This window comes from Girardinichthys multiradiatus, chromosome 5, assembly GCF_021462225.1.
Source record: "Girardinichthys multiradiatus isolate DD_20200921_A chromosome 5, DD_fGirMul_XY1, whole genome shotgun sequence".
NCBI classification, from domain to species: domain Eukaryota; kingdom Metazoa; phylum Chordata; class Actinopteri; order Cyprinodontiformes; family Goodeidae; genus Girardinichthys; species Girardinichthys multiradiatus.
In genome coordinates this window covers 19218233-19240239 of record NC_061798.1, presented here as the reverse complement: position 1 = coordinate 19240239, position 22007 = coordinate 19218233, and the positions used below count along the sequence as shown (strand labels likewise).

Below are 22007 nucleotides of genomic sequence, written 5' to 3'. Positions count from 1 at the left end.
CAAGCATTAAAACATTTCAAGACACCAGTCAGAATTTCACTTTTTTAACATCTTAGATCTATATGCTACTTCAAATTAATAAAATTATTCTCTGTTGGAAATCTCTTACATGAAAGACCTCAACAAGGTACATTACCTCATAATTCTCAGATGTTTCTGTTCATTGTAACTTCTTCGGTTTTTGCGACTTCTCCCTGGAGAAAGAAGTCCAACTCTTTTTTTAGATGTGTAATCCTGCTGGGGACATCCCTTGATTGTAAGCTGCTTTCTGTCACTCATTCGTTCTCTTTGTTTCTCATCCTCATTCATCCACTTCAGCAGGAAACATCTCGAAGAAGGTGCTCTGATCAGATTAGACCAATAGCTGAACTTTTTGTCCAACATCCAAAACATCCACTGCACGTTGCACTGAGCACTACCCACTGTGAGATATGGTGGGATTAGGCTGTGGGAATGCTTTTTGACAGACCAATATCCCATTTTTAAAAATATAATGGATGTTCAAAGCTTTAGGAATATATTATAGACTTATTTTTTTGTTTACATGTGGTAACAACGGTGATTATTTCAGTGTTTACATTATGTGTTTGTGTGCCATTCACTTTCAAAAATGTTGTTTATCCACAGGACTGTTTTATCTCAGTAGTGTTACTTGCTCTTTAAGAGTTTAACTTCACGCACAGTTCAAACACAGGACCAAACAACTCACCCTGTGCCATGCTGTCATCCACCTTTGATTAAATTATGCCTGAATTATTCACATACAGTCAAAGGGGAATCCCTTTGGATGCGGCTAATGATCCGATCAGCTGCTACTTGGTGGATGGTGACCTTTTTAATATGGAGGACAGGGCGTGTTTGGAAGCGGCTTGAACAGTGACATTTGAGACAGGGAGTGGTCTAAACAAAGTGGCCTCTGCGTAATGAGATCTTGCTGGGAGGAAAACAGACTTTCTGACCTTCTTGTGGTCTTTTCACAGTGGGCACAGCTTCCGTGATTTATGTTCCTTAGCAGTAAATGACTGACTGATAAAAGGGGAGGAGAGTTCTGCTTTTAGAGAAAACAAAGACTGTGACATCCGAATTTGACAGAACCAAGCCAACAATGGAGGTTCATCAAAACAAACTCAGCAGGTAAAAAATGCGCTAATTGGCAGTGTAAAACATCAGGAGACCAACAAAATAATCATTGAGACGGATTCCCATTTGTTTACAGGTATAGTAACTTAGTTTTATTTTTATGTTTTTATACAGTGGTATCTTTAACAGATAAAAATCACAAAGTGCTTCACAAAGACAAAGCCTTTAAAATATGTTTAAATTAAAACCTGATTTAAGACACTATATGAAACAAGTACTTTAATACCTGTTGTGCTGTGTTGGTTTATTGGCTAACTTCACAGGAGTTCAGATGCTTTCCAGTGAAAGAACATGTGAGGTAATGTCAGACTTTGATGTGAATTCTTCAACATCTGTAGATGATGAAGGTGATTAAAACACCTTGTGGTCCCTGGGGTCATGTGGCTCAGCAGTCTGCATGGCAAACACACAACACTCGGTGGGTGCATATTCATTTTATCTACCTTCTTTATTAGAGTTTTTGTCTCTAATGTGCTCTTTATCCAGCTCTTCCTCACTTCTTCTGTCTCCGTTTGACATTTTTGACCATTGTCTGTGTTTTTGTGGTGGTGTGAACTTAATAGTTCCTCTTCCTCATGTACTAATTTGTTTTTTTTGTTTCCATTGTCTCTTTTTAGCCGAATGTGTCTGTCTCTCGTATTTCTGTTTAAACAAACTTCACTGCATTTTATTATGATTTTATACATTTTCTGACTTGTGTGCCCCCTGAGCCATTTTGTTATACCACGAGTACCCCCTCAGTCAAACGTGTTCAAACTGATTATTGCTTGAAAACCATTTTATTTAATCTCCTTAGCTTGAACATTTAGTTCTTAGGCATTTTGTGTTTTTCAGCTCAAATTAGACATAAAAATAACTCTGTTGCTGTGAAAGTGAGTAAGTATTCTACATAAATGCAAAATCAACATTAATAATAAACATGCTTTTGTCATAACAAAAAACTGGAGCTCAGCAACATGTAAGCTTCAAAAATCAGGAATAGAACACTTAACAAAAATAATATTCAGGCTCGCTATATCAGATTGTTACGTTGTTTTCCTCATTTAACTGAGCTTTATTGAGACAACTGATACTTTTCTCTCTCTTCCTCTCCTGGTAGTGGAGTGTTGTACAGGTGAACAGCAATGACACCCCTGCTCTAGTCTTTCCTGCCTGTGGTTGTTTTATTGTGGCTTTTTTGCTCTTTTGGTTGATAAAAGCTTGATGTATTTTGCACCTGGGTCCAAATAAAGTATCACCCATCCGAAATGTGTCCATGTAACCCCTGCATCCTACTCACGTACCACTACTTCCTGGCTGGGAATCACTGGGATAGACCAATGCAAAGAAGCACATGAGTGAAACAAAAAAGGATACATGGTTGACATTTTTTTACTCACATGAGTAAAGTTTGATCTTAATCTTCTGTTTATTCAAACCTCCCTCAGTAAGGATTTCAGAAACACAAAAATGAGCGCTTTCAGTACTCTTTCAATTGTATGAGTTGTCCATATTCTGTTCTGTGACCCTGTTTAATTATGTCTATGCACATTTAATCTTAAGCCACTGCTTGAAAGTGGCTGTATGATTAGATTTTGGGTGCAATGTTGTTTTGTTCTTTTAGTGTTCTTTTGATCTACAATATATATATTTTTGCATACTGGAATACCAAATAATTTACAAAGTACTTAAAGCAGTGTGTCAGGACAACACACAGAACACACACTGAGGATAGTTAAACCTACAAATTAGGTTAAGTTGAGTTTGCCTTAACAAGAATTCATTAATTTCTGTTTTAGGAGAAGCATTCCAGGACAGTATAAGCCAGGGATTTTCATCATGTGCTTCATGCACCACACTCCCGCTTTACAGTGAGATTATGGTTACACAACAAGCATTCATATCTGATCTTTGCTTTTCACGGCAAAGGATTAACTGTATCAGACCCAGTGCAATCCCTAACAACCCAGATGCCTCTAAACGCAGGAATTAATCTTTTTAGAACTTGGAATGAAAGCTTGTTCGACCGGTTTATTTATTAATGTTTGAAAAGAGAAAACAGTCTTCTAAATTGTATTTCTGAGGGAAAATGTAGAAAGAAAAAAAGACCCTGCTTAGTGATCATATTTATTTCATCTTGAGCTTTTCTGAACTATTTGTGCAGCACCTATGTGGCCTTTAAACTGATCAGCATCTCCTCTCAGATATAAACAATCTGGGTTTGGAGTATGAACATAGAATAACTGGAGGGTTTATTCTCAGGACAGTCTGAGGGGGTTGATGGGAGTTTTACCCCAGAGTCTGACTCCACCTAACCCTGAAACCATTTTTATTCGAAACTCTTGGGACACGCCCACTCCACATTTGCAGAGCCCCGCTCCAAGCATCAGGACCGCTCTCTCCTTCACATCAGAGGCATTCAGGAGCACCGGAGCCCTTTGAGGACCTTCGGGGAATGGCCCCTGAACGTGATGGCTCCAACACCACCACCACGGCCACCACCAGGGTCCTGACCAACCAGTTCGCGCAGCCTGCGTGGCGCATTGCGCTCTGGTCCGTGGCATACATCACGGTGCTGGTGGTGGCCGTCTTCGGCAACTTGATCGTAATTTGGGTCATTCTTGCGCACAAGCGGATGAGGACCGTCACCAACTACTGCCTACTGAACCTGGCTTTCTCCGACGCCTCCATGGCTGCCTTCAACACCCTCATCAACTTCATCTACGCGGCCCACGGAGACTGGTACTTTGGAGAGGTCTACTGCAGGTTCCACAACTTCTTCCCGGTCACAGCTGTGTTTGCCAGCATCTACTCCATGACCGCGATAGCCTTGGACAGGTAGGACAAGATTATACAAATTGTTTAAGTCTTATTTGGTTGAACTGTGCATGTGATGACTGATAAGTGCAAAAGTAAAAGACAGCATTTGTTCTCAATTTAGCTGACTCGATATTTTTAACATTTTGACAGCAATAAATCCTAACCTGACAATTCTTACTACAACTGCCTGATGTAGAGAAAAGAAGAACAATTACTTCTAGAAGTTTTTTTTAGGGAACAAAAACATAATAAAAGAAACTCAAAACACAAAAAGAAATCAGTCTGGTGGGAGCCGCCAGATCTTCTTTAACAGAGGTTGGTTTGAAACAATGATTGAACGAGACAGAAAAGGTCATTTAGAGTGTTGACCTCAACACCATGAAATCTTTTCCAGTTTTTTTTGGGAGGGTGACAGACCAGCACAAAGTATAATTGTGAAGTGGAAGAAAAATGATACATGTTTATTTATTATTAAAATTCCTTACAAATAAAATTTTGAAAAGTGTGAAGTCTGTTTCTTATTGAGACCCCTGATTTAACAGTTTTTAGAATCACTGCTGTTGCTGCAGTACAAGCTGCACGGCCTGTGTCTTTCTCTACCAGTTGTACACATCTAGAAACACAAAGTTTACTTAGATTTCTTTGCAATGTAGCTCAAGCTCAGCCAGACTGAAATGTCATTGAACATCAATTATCAAGTCTTACCAAAAAATCTCAATAGGATTTTTTTTTTTTTAACTCTGAGACCTTTATCTCTTAGTCCACTAACTCTGACTACACACAGTTCAGTTTAGGTCTCATTTGAGCAGAGCATCTTTTTTCACATGTTTGCTAAATGGTTTCAGCTACACTGCAGCGGGGAATTATTTTTGCCTTCTTCCAATAATTCAAAAATAGAGACTAGGTTAGCAGAGTGTATAACTAGCAGCTGTCCTTCCAATACATTCTCCCATCTGAGATGTGGATCTTTGCAGCTCCTCCAGAGTTACCATCTTTGTTGCTTTTCTGGTTAATGCTTTCCTTACCTGGTGTGTCAGTTTAGGTGAATAACCATGTCTTGGCAGCTTTTGAGTTGTGTGTTTTCCTTTTCAGATGATGGATGTGACAGTTCTATGTCAGATGTTTAGCTTAGTATATTGTGGTTTCTTTTTGTTTGTTTTTTTATCTAACCCTGTGTGGAGGAAAAGTAAACCCGCCCGCGAGCTTCTATTCTCCAAAGATCGCCCCCCGAGCGTAGCGGTTCACTACAGCTGAAAATGGCAGTTAAAAGTTTGTTTCCTTGGGTTTTTATAAGCTCTGATGACGTCAGAGCTTCGACGCCTATTGAGCTGTGACGTCAGTTGCTGTGACAAATGCTGAGCTGCGCAGTAGAGTCATTTACCTGACAAATATGGAGAGTTTGACCCCCAACAATTACATAATTCAGTCTAACTCAGGTCCAGTTAATAAATGAGTCAACTTTTTCCACAATGGTATTCAGATAACCAAAAGTGAAAATCCCTAAAGAATGCATTTACACTGTCTGTCCAAAAAAAGAAAGGTCACAAACTCTGATAACTGCACATTATTTTCCTGGACTGCCTTTAGGTTTGATTGAGGCACTCATTAACTGAGGTATAATTTTGAAACGCTTCTGCAATGTCAAAACAATTCTTTCCAGAGTTACAATACATTTTTGCCTGCTGTGAGAGTCCAAATGAATTGGATTCTCGGATGGCATGGAATATGCCCGTGCCATCATGAGAGAAGGAATTCACAGATGGAATAACCTGGTAATTTAATATATTCATCAGCTGACCTCTTTCTTTAGGCGCACAAGGCTGGCCACCTGTAGCAACCCTAGATCAGGTTTGTGTGGTAGGCACTAAGCGTGATGCGCACATCACTTCATGTGTCTCTCTCCTTACCCATCACTGTGGAACAGGGTACATCTGGACTGGATAACTACGTAACCATCTTCCATTGATCAGTGGTATTCTTAAGTTTACTCCAACTGTTTAGTCCCAGACTTTCAACTTCCCTTTGCGTTGTGGAAATGCTCTTACTTTTGCTACTGATCATAGCTTTAAAATCTGCTGTTGTTTTTGACTATATTTTGGACAGGCAGTGTAAGTCAACCTATGTTTAGGTTCTAGTAAATCCATTTCTTCCGTGATGTCCAACATACAGATACATGGCGATCATCTACCCTCTGAAGCCTCGTCTGTCTGCCAAGGCCACATTAGGAGTTATCTTCTGTATCTGGACCCTTGCTGTGGTTCTGGCCTTCCCTCTCTGTTACTTCTCCACAACCAGATCATTACCAGGCAGGACCTTCTGCTATGTGGCCTGGCCCCGCATGGCTGATGACCCTTTCATGTGAGGCTACACAGCAATCCTCATTTTTAAAACTCCAAAGCAAGATGATCTTCAGTTCTAGCTGATCTTTCTTTCTCCCTTTTAGCATTTTGTCCATCACATGCTCTGGGGCATCTTGGTAATCTATGTCTTTATTTGTCCAGGTATCACATCATAGTTACTGTTCTGGTTTACGTGCTGCCCTTAGCTGTGATGGGCATTACTTATACGATAATCGGATTGTCGCTGTGGGGAAGCGAGGTCCCTGGAGACTCATCTGAAAACTATCATGCACAGCTCCGGGCTAAAAGGAAGGTAACCACCATGTAAATCTATCAACATGACTTTTAACAATCTTCTATTCTTTTGTTGTTTTATATAAACATTGAAAACATCTGGAATTCAAATATTTGACATGAAATCAATCAAGGGAAAAACAAAAACATCTAAATATGACATTTGCTTGTAGTTATGCATCTGCTCATCTCTTGTAATCTCAGTAACGGTTTGCTTTTGAGTTATCTTTGCTGATGTGTTAACATTGCTGACAAATAAGCAGGCAGATAATGAGACTAAACTTAAAGTCTGCTAGACAGCACTTGCTCACTAAAAGCCTTGTGGCTGTGCAGAGGAACAATACAAGCAGCAACATGTGGGATTTATAATCTGTTATCCGATAGTGGAAGTCATAAGAAATGTTGGCACCAATCTTTAAACGTCCAGTACTAAGACAAAAAAGGTATTTGGAGAGGGCTTCCAGGTTACAACATGAAAACAATGGGCTCCCTATAACATGCAAACTTCTGTGGTAAGGGCATAGTGGTTCATTGTGTCTGTAGTTTAAATGTAGAATGGATTTGTCACACTGTCAAAAAAGAAAAATGCAAAGAAAATCTTTAGCAATAAGGAGTTCCACTGCAACAGTTGCAGTGTAAGAATAAAAAAATGACAGATTTCAGAGCTTTGGTGTGTTGCACCAGTTTATTATTGTACAACATGGTGCAGTATGTGGTGTGCACTCTGTATAGAAACCTGAATCCTCGTATGCTGTTGAAATGCTGAAGGAAACATTAGCTGGGTTTCCTCCTCTACAACAGAACTCAAACTGATTGTGAAGGTGCAAAAACCTCCCATAGGTACATAGAAATCTCATCAAGGAAACATTCTTGTGCAGATTTAATATCTGTGGCAGACGCATTGAGATTGGAATGAGATTGGAATGCTGGGAAAGCAGCAGAGAAAAAGCTTTTTTCACAACTAGAGCTACTAACATTGTGGGACTGTTTTACCCTATTTTAACTGGGCCTTATTTCAAAAGGAATGAAGAATCGTTTACTTTAAAGACAAGACAGTTACATACTGTAGGTGAATGTTTTTTAAGAGTCTTTATTGTCATTGCACAGTTGTGCAGTGTCCACAAGCACAAATTGGGTCACAATTCTCCCCTTGATGCAAACAGATAAATAATCAATAACTAAATAAGGCATCCATAAAGAAAAACTAAAAAAACACCATATATAAAACAAGGGATGAAAGACAGGACTAATTTTGCAGCAAATGCTGCAGCATATTCTAAACAGTTTCTTCACTGTAGAAAGGAAAATATAAATCTACATTCAATCCATCTTGTTTAAAAAGAAAAAAAAGAAAAAATGTGTTTAAAGTCTTGTTTTGATCAAAGGTCGAGTCCTGCTGTAATGTAACTGAGAAATAACCCCCAAGCGTTTGGTGCAAAGATCCAGTCTCATTCACGGATAGGTAAAAGGTTGCACTCTTCTATACTCACTTGCCAGCTGTCATTAATTTCCTAAACTAACTATTGCAAAGCAGGCGTTGCTGCTTCAGACACATAACAGTGATGAAATTAAATGACAAAATGTGCTTGAATCCAGACTTGTACCTACTTCACTTTTTTAGAAAAAGTTGCATGAAATAATCTGTTCTGTTTTAAACTATTTTTTAACCAATTTTCTTTGTTTTAAAGCAGAATTCACAGAATTTTCAGTTTCATTATTTGACATACTTCAATCATTTGGCTCACCAACATTTTATGGTTGATTAATTTTATAAACTGCCACCAAGAACAGTGAATGAGTATTTTCATTACATTTATTTCTGCTTGCAAGAAATTGCAATACGACCAAAAAACTGAAAAAATGATTCATGTCTGTGTAAATGATTTTAAAATATAATGCCTCAGTTCACCATCATGTCTCTCTTAAAGTATCATTTTTATTAATATGTGTCAGTGGCAAATGCTAATATATGAATCTTTGTTTCAAAGGTTTCTTTTCTTACTGCAGTATGAGAAATGATCAGAAAATCACTACTAATTCCTTAATGACAATTAGCTGAATTATAGTTGTCTAAAGTTTCACGATTTCTTTATCAAGATCTAGTGTGAGAATCTGCAGACATGCTGTGAAAGGAAATCCCCCTTTAGCACCCACATGTACCAATATGCTGCAGTGTAATTCTGTAGACTTGCAAACACATGATTAAATGCATTTTGTCATCATCTGCCACTGTGTGGGCTGCGCAGGGATTAGGGACGTCACAGCTGGGATGATGAGAATTTATTGAGACGGCACAGGGATTATTCCCAACAATGAATTTCATTATTGATCTTTAATAATACAACAGAGTATCATCTGGTTCTCATTCAACAGATGTTATAAGAATGCATGATAAAAAAATAGAAAGGCATGAAAATAATTTATGCTTAGCTTTGGACAGTTTAATAAGAAACTAAGTGCTGGATGTTCTGTTATCTATTAAAGGCCTTTGGAAGTAAACATAATCACAGGGTCCAATATTTGGTTGGACTCTGGTGAGGAATATAAAATTTATTGTACAGTATGTGTAGCGTGAGAACACATCAGGTATAACGCATTAGTTCAAGGGCAGAATCCAGGAGCTACATTTTGTAGAAGCAGATAATCTCCTTGTTGCAGAGAAGCATCTGCTGATGGTCTGCTTCTTTTGGACTCCTGCATCTCTGCATTGGGCTGTAACACACCAGCTTGTAGTGGTCTCTCATCATTGCAGCAGGGAACCTGCTGGGGCTGGTACGTCATTGCTGACCTTTATCTACTCAGAAGGCCACCTTCCTCCAAATATGAATGGAAATATGAATGGAAAAGTTTAATGGAGACAAAGACATTGGTAAAGTTAGCAAAAGTTAAGTAGTTAGGATCAAACCCAGAGTTCTTATTTGTTATTATTTGTGTTTCTCCAACAACCACTACAGTTTTTGACAGCCAGGTATGAGCTCGTGGGGCTTTCCAGTTTAATCGTACACTGGAATATCAACATTAAACCAACACCAGAATGATTAAAGTTGATTTTTTTTATTATCAAACACCCAAAAGTTATTCAATACATCTTATGTAACATCTGTGATCACTGTCAAATAGATTTACTTTTGTGCACTGGTTTTATTAAAAACTCGTCATTCCTACAGTCATACCAGAAGTAATTCATGCCCTCTGCAGATTTAGGTTAAAACTAACATGTTTCTTCTGACTGGAAGTAATATTAACATTTTGCAGTGGCCTGGCCAGAATCCTGACCAGATTCTCAAAACCAATCTGTGGAGAGAGCCTAACATTAGGGTGATGGCAAGGAGGCCTAGCTGTTAACATAAATTCAGATTCAGACAACTTTATTAGTCTGGACAATTTATTTGCAGGCTACTAGGCCATATGTTTACCTCTAACATGCATCTACAGACTAAATCCATAAATGAATCCTACAGAAACACAGTACAAGCACAACAAAACATAAAAGATGCAGAAAGCTGGTCAGAAATCATAAGCATTTAATTGCATTAATACCAATAAAGATTTTCACTGTATTTTTTCTTCATGTAATTTTTAATTCGATGTTAATGTTTTGTGGGATGAAAATTATTCCAGGAACAAATTTATTGGTTGAATAAAAATAATAAAAAATCCCAAATCTTTTGAAAAACTTTGGGCTTAACTGTATAATGACCACTTCTTTAAATGATGTAACATAATAAAATCAAACGGTTTTTTAGAATATTTCACACCTTTTTTCCTTTGGTATTCTTGGCTAAATGTTTCTGTGTGCTCCCCTTCTGAACTGTCTCTGGCCAGTCCCTGGAAGTAGAGGTGACTAAAAAAGGACTGAATCTTCAATGTGGTCTACTAATTTCTTTTATAGATGGGATTTCAAATTTTGGTCAAATGGTGACAAAGACCTAGTGTGCTGATGCACATATGGCATCTAGAGACTTACTAAACAGTAAAACTCAGGAATGATCTAGTCTGCTGTGAACCTGACCTGTAAGCTGCTGTTATTCATGGTACTGGACAGTCTTTTTACAGTCAGGGAGACTTTGTCATTAAGTTATATTTAAAGATGATGCAATTGTTTCAGAATTAACTGCATGTACTTTATTGGCTATTATTCTAGACTCTGTTCAAGGTTTGTCATTTAAAAATAGCTCAATGGTCTCTCCTTGGTCTCCAGTTCAGTGGAGCCCTGCAGTTCCATTACTTTCTGAAATGTGAATGTCGATGTGTGATTTATGATTGAGTTACAGACCGCATGGTTTGGTTTGTTTAAGTTCTTTGTTGTAGTTGTGTTCAGACATTTGAGGCGACATTCTTGAGAAGCAGAGGGACTGGCCATCCTTTCTCTGTAAAGACAATGCCGTTTCAGATGTTAATTCGTTTCGTCTTAAATTTCTATTGGTTTCTATTGGTTTCAGTTTAATATTATAACCATTGTGTGGAACAAGCACTAACCTCTTCCTGGTTTGTCTTCTCAGCAGGACGGAGCAGCAAAAGGTGAAAAACATGCACCAGGTGCTGTTCAAAAGCTCTTGGAGAAAATCAATGTGATTAGGAGGGTAGTGCTTATTAGAGTTATGTTAAATTTGAATTATTCTTTTGATTGACCTTCGTTTTGTTTAGTTGTAATGTTTTGTATTTATGCAAATATTTATCAGGTACTATTTATTGTTTCTGGAGTTAGATTCCAGTAAATATTGTTCACTTCTTGTTCTGTTTTCCCTCATTCATGGTTTCACTTATACGGGGTATAAAAGGCAGCTAGGTTCTTTCAGTGGGTGACTGTGTTGGTGTACACATGACCTGCACCTTAAACTAAATCCACCTCAAACTTTATGCCAGTTTAGGAGTGACTGGAGTAAGCAGTAACTTAACTGAAATGGTCAAGGGTTTTATTTAGGAAGTGAATAAGACCATTTTGGAATTTGGTAACAAAATTTGGTCAGGTTGCATGTATTTAATATAGATAATGTAGGTCATGAAGTATACTTTAATGCGCAAAAAAAGTTATTGCCCGTGACCATAAAACTCTGTGTAGAAGCACAAGACTGTGACAGCAGAGTAGAACTGGTGGGGAAACACATTTTTGTGGTGGGACTCACCTCAACACAACTCTGGTTCTACCTGCTCCCTGGTTGGGATAGTTTTAAACTTGACCACTATGCTGCAAATAAACGTGATGCAAACCAGACAGAAAGAACACACGTTCACCATGGAGGCTGTGTGTGTTCTGATTCTGTACTGATGTTCAGTTTAATTACCTCCTCCAAGGAGGTTATGTTTTTTGTTACCATTGGTCTGTCCATCTGTCTGTTTGCAAAATAATTCAAAATGTTATGAGCGGATTTGGATGAAATTTTCAAACAAGGTGCATATTAGGACAAGGAACAGATGATTAGTTTTGGTGGTGATGCTGGATTTGGATCCTGGATTTTTTGAAGGTTTCTTTATCATTGCCAGAGCATGGTGCAACAACTTAGCACAATAATTAGTCCCTAAAAAAGAATCAGCATTCATATTCATGCGGATATCCGTGAATTTGATTATCTTAATGCTGTGAAAAGATCTCTTTGTTTACCTTTTAATATTTTCTGCATCTTTCTGCTTCTTTATAAAGGTGGTAAAGATGATGATCATTGTGGTGGTGACCTTTGCCCTCTGCTGGTTGCCATATCATGTCTACTTCATTGTGACCGGTCTCGATAAGAGTCTGATTAAGTGGAAGTACATCCAGCAGGTTTATTTGTCAGTGCTGTGGCTGGCCATGAGCTCCACCATGTACAATCCCATCATCTACTGCTGCCTCAACAGCAGGTTGGTACAAATTCAGTTGAAAACACATCTAACCATCTTACAGAACTTTGACCCATCAGGGCTTTGTTTTCACTGCAGGTTCAGGGCTGGCTTCAAGCAGGTCTTCCGCTACTGTCCCTTCGTTCGGATGTCAAGCTACGACGAGCTGGAGCTCCAAAGCACCAGACTTCGACCGTGTCACCAGAGCAGCATGTGCACCCTCTCTCGAGTAGACACCAGCATCCTGAGCAAAAACAAGAGTGTTTGTTCTCGAGGAAACCGGTCCAAGGCAAACTTTGCAGAATAATATAGACAGCTAGACCCCAATGGGACACCCCCTCGCTAGCTGCTCAGAAGATTATGTTTACATTGTTTTTAACTGAGGCTCCGTGTTTTACGTTTGGTCAGGGGTTTTATTTAGGAAGTGTTTGATTCTATGATCCCTGCTGACAACTTCTGTTCTTTTTGAAAATTCTTGCAATTTTTCCCAGACACTTAAGAGTTTACAAGTTAGCCAAGCCTGGAAAATGGTTACCAGCATATTGTTGCTCCAATGGTGAGTAAACCACATAGCAAAAGAAAGAGACTTCAGTTTTTAGTGTTAAGTTTGCCCCCCAACTCATAAATATAGAGGAGCAGTTGCTTCACTTGCTCCATTGTTCAGGCGCCTTTCCTGTGAAAAGCACCTCCTCGGGAAACAGGAAATTTACTGAGAGGATACGTAGGGAGATTTCAATAGGCTATCTGAGATAACAGTTTGCTTAAAGAAACATATTAATGCTGGTGTTGAGAGCCAGCAGGGAGCTGGTTTTAGATGGTAGTGGAACCAGTGTGAAAATGACACACAAAAGCTCACAAAAACACCCGAGGTGCTGTGGATAAAGACAGAAATAAGAAAGCATAACCCTAACTGCAAGCCAAAATCTCTATAAACTTTGTTGACAAAACTACATTTGATTTTAAAATAAGCTGTTGAAGGTTTTCTTTAAACCTTTTTCAAATTAAATTATAATTCAAAAATTATTTTGTACTATATATTAACACTTTTGAAGGGAAGTTTACAAAAATCTAAACACTGAAGAGACGACTCAAGTTTTGAAGCTGGAAGGTGGATGAAGCTGGAAAGAAATGTCAGCAGTGATGTAGGAAGTAAAGAAAACAGACAAATTGTGAATTTTATAGGCAGGGTATCCTGTTCTGTTACTGTACATCTGGAGTTCAAGTCATTTTCAGTTTAGCTTATCTATAAATCACCGTAACAAATATTGTGTCAAGGTGTTTTACAAGACAAACTGGTCCAGTTTCCAATGAGCTTCACTTGTGGAAATGAAACCTTTAAGCTCAACATTATTAATACGACTGCTAGATTTAACTTTAGAGTAATATTTTAATTTTACCAACATGTTTCTTCTCACTGGAAGTAAAATTAACTCTCTGCAGCCCAGCAAAAGTCCCGACTTGGATCTTAAAGAGGATCTGTGAAGGAAGCTAGAGATTAGGGTGATGGCTAGGATGCTTTCCAACCTCAAAGACCTGGAGCTCATCACCAATGATTAATCACCTTAATACCAGTGGAAGTATGCAAAACGCTTGTCAGTAATTATTGGAAGGGTTTGACTGCTGTAAGGCCAATGAAGATTTTTTGGTTGATCCTTGGAATGGGTATAAATCATTTTCCACATATAGTTTTTTCTTTAAAATGCAAATCAAAGCAGATAAATATTTTTCCCAAAGAAAATAATACTTGTGTCTTTTGAGAGATGCCTGTCTTATTTCCCCTGAGTGACAACGTCTTGGTTAAATGAGAATTATTTTAAATGTAAATTTGCCAGAGATATGAATAATTTTAGGCTTAACTTTATTATGTATTAACATGCAAAACACATGGGTACGTTCTCAACATGGGACATGAAAAAAGCACATGAACAAAAATATTCATAAACATAATGTGCAATTGGAAAAACATGTTACACATGTGAGAAAATGTCCATATGTGTATGGTTTTACCACACATACTCCACATGTGGGAATTATATTGTGTTGTCAAAGGGGAAACATTTTCTCTCATTGATTTCAAGATGTCCTAATTATGATACAATACAGTCCAATCTGGTTGATGACATACCAGTTGGTTTAGTTATATTTCCAAAAATGAATCAACATCTTTGTGTGATATGTAGCATATTTTCACATGAATGCCTTTCATTTATTTTAGTTCATTGCCCATTTGTTTTACTGTGGGATGCTGCAGTCCATTTTTGCTCACTTTATGTTCAGACGCATAGATTTTATTCTTCTCACTGATAGGTTGCAGAAAAAAAACATGTTTCGACTGTTGCAAAACCCCAGAAAGCCTATTTCTCATTTTCCAAGTGAGTGATGAACTTGGTGCAAAACTAACTAAAAACTAACTAACTGCTTTTCATTCAGATGTATATTATCATGTATGTATGTGCTTTTCTGTCATGCCTTTAAAGAGGTTTGTTAAATATTGAGACAAAGTCTTTTAATTGTTTGTAGAACTATTTATATATTCATTTAATTTCTTTCTCATGTGCTAGACATCAGTGGTTGTTATTAATACCTAATAAAGAATTCTGTTTATACAGCTTCAACTTTTATGAATTTTGTGCACCTTATTTTCTTTAAAAACAAAATCAAACACAGCAGTTGTCTACATATGAGGAACCCATAAAACCTTAAAAGGGTGCTAATTTCAAAGTTAAATAACTTCAGTGTTATGAGCATTTCCGTGGTCTGTTAGTGTAAAAATGCATGAGCTAATTTAAAAACATTTATGATGGCCACTTTATTAGGTACACCTGTTCAATTGCTTGTTGACACTGTAAATTAGGTGTCTGCAAGTCAAAGCATTTAGGCATCCAGATGAGGAAAAGACGGCCTGCTGAAGGTTAAACTGGACATCAGGAATAATGAAAAAATGTGTTTTCATTTGTTTCATTTTCATACTGCCTAGTATCAACAGTTCCTGTTGGTGATGGTAGTCTCATGGTGTGAGAGATAATTTATTGGGATGCTTTGGGGCTCTTGGTACCAGTTGATCGACATCCTGGTATTGTTGCTCTATTGATGCTGACCATGCCCATCTTTTATGTCCACAGTGCTCCAATAAGCAAATCCAGATCTCAATCCAGTAGAGGAACATGGGGATGTGGTGGGAGCAGATTTGCATCACACGGTCGACAAATCTGAAGCAATGCAGTGCTATTATGTCAACATGTTGAATTTATGCCACAAAACATTAAGAGAACTCTGACGGAAACATTAATTAACTATCCACGTGTGGTGATTGAGACCTCAACCGTCCATCCATCCATTGTCTATATCATCTTATCCTCGCAGGGTCACGGGGGAGTCGGTGCTTATCTCAGACTTCAACCATTACTCTGTAAATCCCTGGACCACAAAAGTGTTATATCAGGTGTGAACATGTCAGATATGCTTGGCTTTTGGAATACAAAACTAAAGAAGGATCACTTTAGTAGGTGGAATATTTATCTTAGTTTCAGATCAAATGAACAATTTTACACGTTATACTGTTTAATTGACAGAGACGGAAAAAGAAAGAACAACTAATTTTAAATCATACGAGTGGCAAAATATTATGCCACAAAATGTTTCATGTCGGCAGATTGTGAAATTTGTTGTAAAAGTCCTGATGGTGATGTTTACAGATTTATCATCCTTCAGAACTGAGAGACTGAAGTCCAACTCTGGACAACAGTCACATCAGAAGTTTTCCTCAGGCTGAAATGAGAAAAATGACTAAGTTTGATGATAAAAAAAACAACACAATTGTTGCTTTTACTTCCAGAAAAATAATGCCCTTTTTTACATGGTCTCTAAGTTGAAGCTCATGTCACAACACATATCTGGCTAAGTGATAGTTCTACAGATAAATGAAAAACAAGGTTACAGCCACAAGCACAGGGAGAAACGACTGGGTGGAGACCTCAGCTGCAGACCTGTGGAGATCAGAAAACAGTGAGATAAGAGATTTCTTCAATATTAAAATAATTTTTTTACCTTCACTTTTTGAGAGGGGTAAGATAGTGTTGCATCTACACACAACTACAATCAGTGCTGTTTGACCTGGTCACGTCCTACAGTGTCTTCAAGAAGTGTTCACATTCAAACATTTTCCCAATTTGTCCGACTCCAACCACAAACTTCAACACATTATTGGGATTTTATAAGATATAACACAAAGTAGTGCATTATTGTGAAGTTGAAGGAAAAGGATGCTGAACCTTCCTACAAATAAAAAACCAGACGGTATGGCATGTATTCTTATTTAGTTCCTCTGAGTCAATGCTTTTCAGAACCACCTTTATCAGTAATTATAGCTGGAAGTATTTAGGAGTTATGTCTCTACTAGCTTTCCACATTATTAGAATGATTGTTTTCCTCTTTATTCTTTACAAAATAGTTTAATTTCAGTAAGATTAGAACTTCAGAACTCTGATCAGTCGGATAAAGAAAACGCACATCCAAAACTTGAGATAGTGTTTTATTACCTAACCTTGCTTTCAACTTCTACAAACTTTTCTCCCTGACTTGTCTGCTGTGTCTGTTGATTTTCATGATGCAGTTTGTTCACTAATGTCCTCAGCAGACCTCTGAGGCCTTCATAAAACAGCTGAATTTTTACTGAGATTAAATAATGTGGAATTCATTACTTTTGGAGGCCATTGGTTGCACTGGTTTTTAATTTGAGGGTATCAGATTAACAGTGGCTGATAACAGATGCTCACCTTGTTTTCAGATTATTACTTGTAAACTATTATTTTCTTTACACTTCACAATTATGCATTACTCTGTGTTGGTCTATCACATTAAATCCTGATAAAATACATGGAAGTTGTGGCTGAGATTTGACAAACTACTAAGAAGTTAATTGACTAACCACACCATTATAAGACCACTGAAATGATTATTGCATATAAATAATGGGCTGAATCTGGTTTGAATTGTTGAAGCGATTCATTAATAAACAGAAAACACATTCTTTACAACTTTGAGGAAAAATTAAATGCAGTTGATAAATTTTTCCTCCGAAACACATAACTGATTGCCAGGATTTAAATTTGTATTTATACAGGATGATAGGGCTTTATTACTTGTTACTTAAAATTATGGATTAGTGTTTGCATTATGTTAGAAATTACAATAGAATCTTTGTATCTAATTTGACAGCAAACACATTTGTACATTGGTCTGATGAAAAGATTTCATGAAGATATCAGATGTTTTCACATTATTTTAATCTAGATATTTGGATGAAACTTTGGTGAAGACACAGCATGTCTTACCTTGTCAACATGACACAGTTGCTGTTGCTTTGCTACGGTGGCCGTGGGGTGCAAAACACTTTTACAAGTACCGAAACAAATTTACATTTCAGAAAACAAATTTACATTTCAGAAAACACTTTTGCATTTCTTAAAACAAATTTACATTTCAGAAAACACTTTTACATTTCAGAAAATCAACCGGAAAAGGAATGTACCAACGCCGAGGCTGACCCGGAAGTCAGCCTCAGGGCTGCATCCTTCGAAGGCCGTATTTGTAGGCCGATTACATTAAAGCGCGGCGACGAAGGCTGTCCCAATTCATGAATCATTCCGAGCAAATGTTGCCGACAAATGTGTCCTTATTTTGCCCGATTTGAAGGATGCGTTGTGAGTATCCTTCGCGGCCCATCATTTCCCATCATTCATTGCGGGTCGAAGCGGATTGGTCAAGCAGGGGAAGCCATGGCGGACCATAGCAACAAAAGCTGTGAGTAAATTGTGGAAAATTACACTTTCTGTGACACAAATTAACTTCTACAATGTTTTTAGTGCGGGAATATAACTATGTAGACGTGAAATATCTGCTTGATTTATCTAGACATCGCTTAATTTCAAATGTGCTCCGACGTGTTCGGAGTTTTCCGTTCCCGGCGTAGTAACCGGCTCGCCTCGCCAGCCCTACCGGCGGTGAGGTGAGCTAGCCCGGTAGAGATCTGACCGGACTATCGGCACTAAGCTCCGGCTGGCAGTCATCACAGTGAACGTTTAACACAAGTGATTTCTAACAGTTTATGTTATTATTTTAATTGTTACTGAAAATCGATTTAATATTTCAGGTGATATTAAGGTTAACCAGAATAAATGGTCAGTTTTATGTAATCCAACTGTATCGCTGGAGAGTGTGATTGAGAATAAATAAGCTTTTCAATATGAATTTTTAATGAAGAAATGTGCTATATGTTTTAAAAGTTTATTTATAATTCAGTTAGCATTATAATTTCTGATTCCAGGTAAACCCGACGAGGAATACACCTCCAAATGTAAGTGAATCTCAGTAAAGAAGTGAAAAGTTTGAAAGAGCTTGTTTTAGACATTTACATAGAAATATTTTCTTCAAATTAAGACAAATGTGAAATTAAAAAAGGCTTTATTTTTGCTCTGATATTAAGCAAGATGTTTTTTTTTTGGTATTTTCACATTTTTTTTTTTAGGTACAAAGGAGCAGACGGGCCAGTTTATTAAGCTCAGGGGTGAGAATGACCACATTTTTACTGGAGCTAAAAACTCAGCCACCGTGGCTTGGAGGTACAATAACAACATTCTTTGCAGTCAGTTTCTGTCCAGTTCCAATAACTCCTATCTTTCTAACTTTCATAAATATCCATCCAGTGATTAACATCCTTCTTTCGGTTTAGGACAATTCTGGAGAAGATGGACCAACAGGGGAAGGTCACCCCACTTGCAAAACAATGTGGGACAATTTGAAAAAAAAAAAGAATTTAGATTATGTTCAGAAGTTCTCATGTCACACACAAATAAAAAAATATTTCTAAAAGTCTTGTTGATTTCTCTGTTTAGTCAACTCTTTTTTTTTTTTTTATTCCATCTAACTTTAGGATTGTAAGTATCCAGGGTCAGGAGAGAGAGTCAGTGAAAAGCCCACTGCTACTACTTGGCCCTGGTTTGTCCTTATGGATGAGGTGTTGGGTCAGAGGCCTTCCACAACACCTCCTGTCCTGATTGCCTCCATCCCTGAGGACAATCCAGGGCCAAGTGGAGCGGTGGTCAACCAGATGGAGAAGGAAGACAGTGAGCCAGCAGGAAGGGGTCAGAAAAGAAAGAGGGACAGAGATGATGGATTTAATCAGGGAGGACATGAGGGCACAGAGAATGGACAGACTGTTTTCCAAAGAATGGCACCAAAATAAGATGCTACATAAGAAATATTAAGTTTTGTTCAGATTGTTTCTTAAAATTTTAAGGTGTTCTAATAAATTTCAAAATTGTTTTTGTCACTCATGTTATTTCCATTTGATCTAACAATACATCAACTTCATTTAAAGTTATAAACAGAATTTATTATGAAAAATACAAACAGCACTTTAAACAGAACGGGGGAAGAAAACATTCAAACAGATCAAGATTACAAGACAAAAGGCATAAAATAAAACTACAAATATTTACAATGGCAACAGCAGGATCAACCTGAGTGACCAGTTCCTGGAAAAACCTCTTCAACAGAACAAAGAGGCAGATGTCTTTCTGAACAGAAAGTCTGGCGGTGTGGCTAAATCTCTCACAAGGTCAGAGACTTGGATGGGACGCTGCAACTGAGACCTGTGGTTAGTCTTTCTGGATGGTGAGCGAAGCATCACACAGGTGGTCTGCAGATGTTTGTGATGCCTCTCTCCGCTGTCCACGTCATCGTCCATCAAGTGGGTTTAAAGGGCTGGCTGAATTGACGGCTGCCACGTCACTAAGAGGTAATCGGAAAAATGCAGAATTAGAAGATGGTGCTCACAAAATATTACAATTAGTTATACCCCTCAAAAATTAATCACATCTATAATATTATACCTGGCTGACACAGTAGTCATGTTCTCTATTATAGAGCGTGTTTTTGGAATGATGGCTGTTAAAGCGCTGGGCTCCCACACCTTGTCTTGTCCTCTTGTAGGGAGTGATGAGGGGGAGTGGATATTGGAGGCATGGGTACCCTCCATGAGCAAGGATAAAATGCCCTGGAGGAGGATAAACTGTACAGTGGGCTGTGGCGGAGCACCATAGAGTCATGCACTGACCCAGGCCAGCCCACATACATGTCAATAAAATGGCTCTCAGAAACTGCTTGCAGGAATATGGAAGGGAAGAGTTTCCTGTTCCTGTAGCACTGACCATCAAGGCTGCTTGGACACCTGATGTGGATATGGCAGCCGTCAATTGCACCCACAGCTTTAAGAAAAACTCTGTGGCGTCCAGCCCTGCAAACTCACGGGACACTGCCTTCAAGTCCTCAGGGGTCTTTAGAAGGTAGATGACCTGGTGACGAATAGCCACAATCTCCTCTGTAACTCTGTGGACGATGCGATGGACAGGAGAGCGAGGCATCCCAAACACTCTGCAGACCACTCTGTAGGATGTGCCACTTGCCAGCCAGAAAAGAAAAACCAAGGTCTCAATAGTAGCACCCATCCATGTTGCCTATCCTGGTGCAAAAGATTAAGCAGCACTGACAGAGACTCCCTGCTCAGCCGAAAATCAGGCCTGATGTCCTCCTGGTTGAAGAAGCGTTTCAGGACTGGGACACTCAGGTTGATCCTGCAGTAAAGGGGTCTGGTCAAGAAAAGGGAAGAATGGAGATGGAAAAACACATTATTTTTAAGGCATGCTTCTGGATATTTTAAGTGATCAATGCAAGTAGATACTAATACACCAAAAACACTGCATTATTATATAATTATCTAAGAACAGCCAGAGGGGATCAAATACTTTATAATTCCCATCTACCTTAAAATTTAAAGTTGTTGATTATAATATATATATATATATATATATATATATATATAATATGTCAACATACATTAGCCATAAAGTTGCTATCTCTTTGTTTATTGGCTAGTTAAATCAAACATCTTTTTTACCTGAACATGATTGTCTCTGGATTGTACCTGGAATCAGAAATTATAATGCTAACTGAATTATAAATAAACGTTTAAAACATATAGCACATTTCTTCATTAAAAATTCATATTGAAAAGCTTATTTATTCTCAATCACACTCTCCAGCGATACAGTTGGATTACATAAAACTGTCCATTTATTCTGGTTAACCTTAATATCACCTGAAACATTAAATCGATTTTCAGTAACAATTAAAATAATAACATAAACTTTTAGAAATCACTTGTGTTAAACGTTCACTGTGATGACTGCCAGCGGGAGCTTAGGGCCGATAGTCCGGTCAGATCTCTACCGGGCTAGCTCACCTCAGCGCCGGTAGGGCTGGCGAGGCGAGCCGGTTACTATGGTGAGAACGGAAAACTCCGAACACGTCGGAGCACATTTGAAATTAAGCAATGTCTAGATAAATCAAGCAGATATTTCACGTCTACATAGTTATATTCCCGCACTAAAAACATTGTAGAACTTAATTTGTGTCACAGAAAGTGTAATTTTCCACAATTTACTCACAGCTTTTGTTGCTATGGTCCGCCATGGCTTCCCCTGCTTGACCAATCCGCTTCGACCCGCAATGAATGATGGGAAATGATGGGCCGCGAAGGATACTCACAACGCACAACGC

The 22007-nt window shown here is 38.2% G+C and overlaps 1 protein-coding gene across 1 annotated transcript; it reads left to right on the top strand.

Moving 5' to 3' along the window:
• The first annotated feature begins 1466 nt into the window (after positions 1–1466).
• LOC124869108 (neuromedin-K receptor-like) lies at positions 1467–14278 on the top strand. Its single transcript, XM_047366845.1, has 6 exons — positions 1467–1558; positions 3490–3957; positions 6109–6297; positions 6441–6591; positions 12214–12410; positions 12489–14278. The coding sequence occupies exons 1-6, from the start codon at positions 1479–1481 to the stop codon at positions 12694–12696; spliced, it is 1293 nt and encodes a 430-aa protein (XP_047222801.1). The 5' UTR covers positions 1467–1478; the 3' UTR covers positions 12697–14278.
• Positions 14279–22007: the final 7729 nt, after the last annotated feature.

What these genes read in the sequence shown, in the direction of transcription:
- LOC124869108 (XM_047366845.1), top strand. Translation starts at nt 1,479, where the DNA reads ATGATGAAGGTGATTAAAACACCTTGTGGTCCCTGGGGTCATGTGGCT. An exon ending in ACCGCGATAGCCTTGGACAG is followed by an intron (nt 3,958 to 6,108) that starts GTAGGACAAGAT and finishes TCCAACATACAG; the next exon opens with ATACATGGCGATCATCTACC. An exon ending in ATGGCTGATGACCCTTTCAT is followed by an intron (nt 6,298 to 6,440) that starts GTGAGGCTACAC and finishes TTATTTGTCCAG; the next exon opens with GTATCACATCATAGTTACTG.